Raw genomic sequence first — 6795 nt, forward strand, 5'->3', positions numbered from 1 at the left:
CAATGATTTAGTTATAGGAATATAAAGACGAATTTAATTTTACTAATGTCTGGATTACAATTAAACAAATTATGACTTGTCTAGCAGCTACTAAACCTAAATGTGATGGGAGAAATCATGCCTCTTTTTGTCCTGAACAATCCCTTCCACATCCGGTTCAATATTTCCTACTTTTAACCTCAAATCTGGATCAACATCGAGCCGATTTCTATGCTTGTTCGTCATATAACAAAATGTCAAAAATGTTTGTTCACAAAGATATGTGGAACAAAAGGGCACTAGATGTTTCAACGCTTTTTCACCTAACTTCTTATAGTCAGGAAAAACCTTCACCCACAATTGGTCCATTCTTTGAAAAATGATTTCAATGAACCATCACAAGTCACGTCAACAATTGCACCTTGCTCTTCTGCAGATAGAGCTGTTAGTTGTACATCACCTCATTCAAAAGGATCCCTTCTCCATGAGTTTTCAGGATTAGCTGCAGGGAAGTAATCTCTGAAGCTAGTCGCTAAATCGCACAGGTGCTTTCCCGCATGACGTCACTGTCAGAGCAAACGGAGCGCGGGAGACGGCGTGTTTTCTTTTATTAAAATGCAGACCTTGCAGAGCTAATATGTGAATACACAGACCCCCTGGGGTCCACGGACCACCAATTGGGAACCACTGGTTTAAACGGTCAACTTGATTCCGATGCCATGGGGCACGAGAAAACCACGCCATCACCAAGTAAATGCAAAAATAAAACAATATGGCACGAAAGAGGGGGCCGAGGCTGATGCCGCTCTTGTCCTTCAGTTTGTAGACCAACAGGCAAAGCTTACCAGTCTTTAAGTCATTTTCCTTTTTGTTTCGCAGAGCAGCCAGGATGTTAGGACAAACCGCACAGGAAGTGCATGGCCTGCCATAGCCTCTAGCGCTGCACCAGGAGCCCCAGGTGGGCTGAAAAATCTGCTTAAACCAAGGTGCAAAAACCCCGTGCCTCAGCCCAAAACAGGGTGGCACGGCTGCGTTTGAAGCAGGAGTGTTGCTAGGCCTGGCAGTTCCAAATGTGTTTCTATTCTGCACGGCCCCAGTTTATTTACCAGAGTGTCGATCAGAGTCAATGGAAGGGATTTTTCTCAGCTTAATTGCCACGCAGGGGAAGGGGGCAATTTTCAAGGGGCGTTCCAGCTGGGAAGAGAAGAGTTAACTCACCCCTTCCCACATGCTATAACATACCACCCCCCTCCAAAAGAAGTCTTCCCCCGCTTGGCAATTAAGCAGAGGAAAGAAAACGCACAGAGAGCTTTCCCTGGCTCAGGGTGCAAATTAAATGAAGAATTTATTTCACTTAGTGTGCTTTGGATGGGAAATTGGTTGGTTGTGCCTCCTGCGAAACGCAAAGAAATCCTAGTAACTCTTTTGAAATTTTCAAATATAGATATAAATTAGCATCTACAGATTTGTGTCCTATGAGCCTGGGCCCAAAATTTTTTAAGTGTCCGGTAACGCCCCTGGTTTGAAGAAAACCTCATGGCTAATCAGCCAGTTTGAGCCATCATTCAGCTTCCCTCTAAACAAAGTATAATTCGAACAAGTGACCGGAAGTTTGTTAGAGGATGATCTCTCGCTGGCTAATGGAAACGAGGCAACAGATTGTCTCTAAATCGGCCTCCTGTTAAAAAAGGCTATGACTTTTGTTGCATTTAGGAGAGGGGTGCTTGCAATCAAGGGCCAAAGCAGACTATAAGAAAAATGCATATGCCATTTCATGAGCCTTCAGCAGGCAAGAGGCTTAAACAAGACCAAGGCAAGAGGGAAGGGAGATTAATGCGGTCTCCTCACCCCACAGCCAGGATGGAGATCGGCCCAGCCAAGCCGCTATCTGCACCACGGAGGAAGCTGCTAAAAGTGACACAGCGTATAAAGGGAACATTATTCCTTTAAGATGGAGAAAGACAAGCCTCCCAAGTTGAGCGATATGGCCTCCTTGATAGCATCAAATTTTCCATTGCTAACTTCCAGACAGAGTTTCTCTCTCCCCCCTCCCCACCTCCACTCCCCAATGTTATTCTGCCTCGGCATTAATCAACGGGCAAGTTAAAATTTCCGCAGATGAGTAAGTCACGTCTTCCCCCTCATTACGTTGCTCACACAAGTAGCCCAATCGTTGTGCAAGCACTCATTTGGGCAGATAGAGCCAGCTGCAGAATTGCCTGCATCAGGTCGAGACGCAGGGCAAACGCGCCCTACAGCATCCTGGTCCAGCACACCTGGGCGTACGGAAAGCAGCCCCGAAGGCCCTGGTGCATCTTCCTGCAATGTGGCTTCGGCATCTGCTGCAAAAGTCTCCAATTCCCCAGAGGTCAGCAAAGGTCAGCCTGCCTTACACGAATCCCCTTGTGGAAATAAGTGGAGGATTTCCACTTTCTCAGCGCCGAGTATGTAAAACACCAACACCCCCCCAATAACACCCTTACAATGATCAAAATGGGAACACTAACCATTTTGCAAAGATTTTCATAAACTGCAAGCGCTAAGGGTGGTCACGCGCTCCTTTGCTGTCCATTTTGCCTGGAACTCCCAACCCTAAACACCTGTGGGACGTCACCTCTTCCTTCAAATCCTGCTTTAAAACCACCTATTGTGTGAAGTCCTGGGCATAACCATTACCCCCCCCCAACCCCTTCTGTAGCCCAGCCTCAGTACACAAAACTGGAATCAATACCTGTTCTTCCCACCTCCCACATTTAACCCCTGCCTCCCCTCCCCCTGTGTAAAATCTGAGAGGGCAAGTTCCTTTCCTCTTATACTTTAGAGTAATTTCATGCATGTTGATTGCGTTTATATGCAGCAACAACAGAAAGCACATGCATGCCGTTGAAGCACTTTGACGACTTAACTCCTCAGAAACCACCAAAGGGATCCTCGTAGCTCCTGCCTCCACCACCCTCCACACACACGCACGCACACACACGCACGCACACACAAAGAGAGCTTTAGCACTCTCGCGCTGGGACAGAGATGGCCTGATGACATTTCCAAGGACTTGAACTGTGCGTTTCCACACCGATGCCCAAGCTTAGTTCTAGGGTAATGGAAATATCCTCACAATATTTCTACCCAAACATTATCCATCTGGAAGCGGGCGTTCTGTCGCTAAAGCTGAACTGAGCTCTTGCCAAGGAGGAAGGAACAGGGTGTGCAAGCCATTCCAGAGCTCCGTGGATCCATGCCGATTTGGCAGGTGGTCGGGGAATTAGAGATGACGCCTCAGAGGCCGGCGCAGGGAGCCTCTCCCGGGCGGCGCTTGAACCTCTCCGGCACTGCTCAGCTCTGCGCCTGCACCTAGCGCCAACAACAGGCAGGGCACGGCCAAGGAGCTCCAGAAGGAGAGTCAAGGCTTTGAAGTGGCCGGTTGCTGGCACGGCGGGAGAGGAGGCAGCTCCCCAGAGAGCCTGTGCCAAGGCTGCCAAGGCTGGCCCCTTGCACAGCAGCCCGGGCGCTCAGGAAAGTGCCCTAGCAATAGCCAGGAGACAGCCGGGGACTGACAACAGCAAGGCAAGAGCCTAAGCGAGAGGAGCTGGGAGAAAGGAAAGCCACTTTGCCTCTTAAGGGCCAGCCGAGGAAGAGAGGACGGCACTCAGGAGAGGAACCCAACCCACAGCGGGAGCCACGCCGTCTTATCCATCTCCTGGAAGGGGAAGGCACCATTCTAAAAAAAAAGGAATGCCACAAGCCAGGGGCGTCAAGAGGAGGCTCTCTTGGGGGTGCGGGTGAAAGAGAGGAAAGGCAGGAAGGCCCCCCCCCCCCAGTGTGTTGACGTGTCGGCAACACACGCACTGAAGAAACTTGGGGGCCAGCGGCTCTACATAAATGCAAGGCCGGGGCAGAGATGGCACACGGAGCAAGGCGGTTCCCATGGCAACTACAGCCAGCCATGTCCCTGCCACACACCCGCCATACAAAGCTGGCCGGTGGGGGTGGGGGTGGGCAGGAAGTAGGGGAATGCCAGGGAAGGTGCCATTTTGTTTGGATGAATTCCGAGGAAGCCCCCCCCCCCCCGTCACCACTACGCTGCCTCTCTGCATAAGCTTCCCCAGTCTGCTGCCAGAGATATGGGTGGGCAAACGTGGTTTCTGCTCAACGTTTTACACAGGTCCAGAGGTCGGGAGGCCGGGTGGGTGAAGGGGGAGGCTGAAAGGAACCCTCTTCTCTGAAGCCCCCAAAGGACAGGCCAGCAGGAGCAGTGGTGGGGCCTACCCTGGCAGGCTGACCCTGACCAGAGTGCGTGTGTGTGGGGGTGTGGGGGTGGGTGTCTCCCTGTGCCATGCGCTGTGGAGGGGAGCATTCCAAGGGGAAGCTTCCCAAGAGGACGGACGGATGTACGGACAGACAGACCCAGCCTGAGCTGCAGCAGGAGGGCCCTCCACCTCCCTCCCCGAGAATGAGGGGGGGGGGACGCTGGTGTGGCATCACGGCGCAGGCCAGGCGCCCACCCCCCGCCGCGCTCACCCTCTCTCTTGCCTCTCTCTGTGCCCTTCTGCCAGGCTAAGGCTCGCAACCTACCTCCTTTCCTACATATTTTCTTGTTGGGTTTTCGGGCGCATTCCTTGGAAATCCGTTTTACTGTAAAATGAATAAAAGACTACAAAATAACAGGAGGCTCCAGTGGATGGTGTGGGCATGCAAGCCATCCTCTCCCCCAACACCCATCCTCCTCCACCGCCACCACCCAACGCCCACCCACCTTTGCCCGCCCGCCCTTGGGACTGACCGCAGGGACACGAGAGGGGAATGGGGAGGGGGGGTGCTGCCCTGGCAGGAAAACTCTGGAGCCAAGTAAGTGTGCTGGGACGGAAGGGAAAGGGAGGGGAGGGTGCGCTAAGCATGAAGCTGCCACCTCACCCCCGGGGAAGGGGTTGCCAGCTCTCCCCAGTGCTGCTGTACAGGTAAGAGGCTCCCTCCCGTCTTCCCCCTTCCTGGCTGTGGCTGGGCGCACGCCCTTCCCCTTGTGGTGAGGCTGAAAGGCCTTTCTGGCACTGCTACTTACGGTTTGAAGAAGGAGAAGGAGGAGAAGACGAGGAAGAAGAAGAAGAAGGAGGAGGAGGAGGAGACCCCCCTGGAAAGGAAGCGTTAAGACGACGGCGCACAGCCTCACCACAAAGGGCCAGCGCCCCCCACCTTATGCTCTGGCTCGGGAAGGCAGGCTGTGGCTCAGACCCCCACCCCACCCTCGCGCACTCTCTCCGCTGACCCTGACACCGGGGAGAGAGGGGAGCCCTGCGGCCACTCGGCCCCAGCTCTGGGCCAGTGTCGGAAGCAATGCTTACCCGGCAAGAGAGAGTGCGCAAGAGGGGCCGCGTGATCCTCCCAGCCAGTCCCTGCGACAACGCCGCCTCTGGCCCGCCCAAACTAGCACATCGGAAACGGGGTGGAGGGGGGAAGAGAAAGAGAAGTTCCAGGGGAGGGCAACCGCCAAACCAAACTGAAGGCCGAACCTGGCCCCTTGATGCCCCCCAAAACCGGCCACTCGCCGTGAAGATCTGCGGCCGGCCGGAGAGTTTTCTCATCTTTTGCAACACAAGAGAGGAGCCCGTGGTGATGGCGATGAGGATGAGGATGCCATGGCAGGGGGAAGGCCAGGATGGGCTGAGGCAGAGCGTGTGTGTGTGTGTGTGAGAGAGAGAGAGAGAGAGAGAGAGAAAGCAAGAGAGACAGAAAGAGAGAAAGAGACAGAGAGAAAGAGAGAAGGGATGGCAGCCAGGAAGAGCGCGCAGGACAGGCAGCGTGGCCAGAGAAGCACCTCCACAAACAGACAGGCATGCGTCAGGCAGGGAGGGGGCCAAGTCCGGCATGCTGCAACCGCATGAGACCAACCACGGAGAGACAGAGAGCCGCGTCTCCTGCTGGCACCCCACTGGGGACTCACCATCCTCGGTGGGGATGTAGATGTTCAGGTACAGGCAGTCCTCGTTGGGGTCCTGGATGTAGGTGGCCACGATGTCGAGGTTGGACGTGAACCAGATGGGCAGCATGATCTCCGGCACGGCCGTGTGGATGTTCTGCGGGCACACCGGGGAGAAGTGGGTGGCGTTCCGGATGCCCGACCAGGAGGAGGGGGGCTCAGGGGGCATGAACCGCTTCTCCCCGACGGGCGGCGCTGCGTAGGGTACCCCCAGGTACTGGTCCACGGGGCCCAGAATCTCACTGGGCAAGGGCACGCGCACCCCACGGAGCTTCCCATAGTGGGTGTTGACCGTGGGCGAGTAGGCCTGGCTCTCCATTTGCACGACGGCCGAGGCAAAGCTGAGGATCCACAGCGCCAGGCGTGCTTCCCAGCCGGCCGCCACCTCAGTCACTTGCAGAAAGGGGGAAAGGAGCGGCGGGCATCGGAGGAGTGACCGCCACATGGTCTGGGGAGGGTAGTGCCGGGAGCCAGGCCTCAAGCAGACTCTTGGGGCTCACAGAACCCCCATGATGGAGTGAGAAGGTCTTCCAAGGAGGATCCGGCGGGCCGTGCAGCGATGGGCAGATTCCTCTTCAGAGCCGCCTGGCTGCCCACAACCTCTCCCGTTGAGCAGGTGCAGCTGTCCAGAGACAGGTGGTTCTGTGGGGTGGGCAGACACGAGAGACAGGTGGTTAATACCCTAACCCTAACCATAGAACTAGGCTTGGCCATCTCAGCCAAATGAAACCCACATCACGGAAGGAGCCTTGCATCCCGACAGGGTGCAGCCTCAGGAACCAGGGACAGGCGAACCGGAAGGGCTGGCCGCAAAGATCTGTTGCTATGCTAGCCTGCCTGGGCAT

General features: G+C 55.0%; 1 protein-coding gene across 2 annotated transcripts in view; it reads right to left on the bottom strand.

The window, feature by feature from the left end:
- The window catches only part of NLGN3 (neuroligin 3), a 29568-nt gene extending 23074 nt beyond the window's left edge, over positions 1–6494 (bottom strand). For both annotated transcript variants that reach the window (XM_063141713.1, XM_063141714.1), the window contains exon 1: positions 5915–6494. In XM_063141713.1, coding sequence (XP_062997783.1) covers positions 5915–6395 — 481 coding nt within the window. In that variant the 5' untranslated portion in view covers positions 6396–6494. The remainder of the gene's footprint in view (positions 1–5914) is intronic.
- Positions 6495–6795: the final 301 nt, after the last annotated feature.

This window comes from Elgaria multicarinata, chromosome 15 (assembly GCF_023053635.1).
Source record: "Elgaria multicarinata webbii isolate HBS135686 ecotype San Diego chromosome 15, rElgMul1.1.pri, whole genome shotgun sequence".
Taxonomy (NCBI): domain Eukaryota; kingdom Metazoa; phylum Chordata; class Lepidosauria; order Squamata; family Anguidae; genus Elgaria; species Elgaria multicarinata.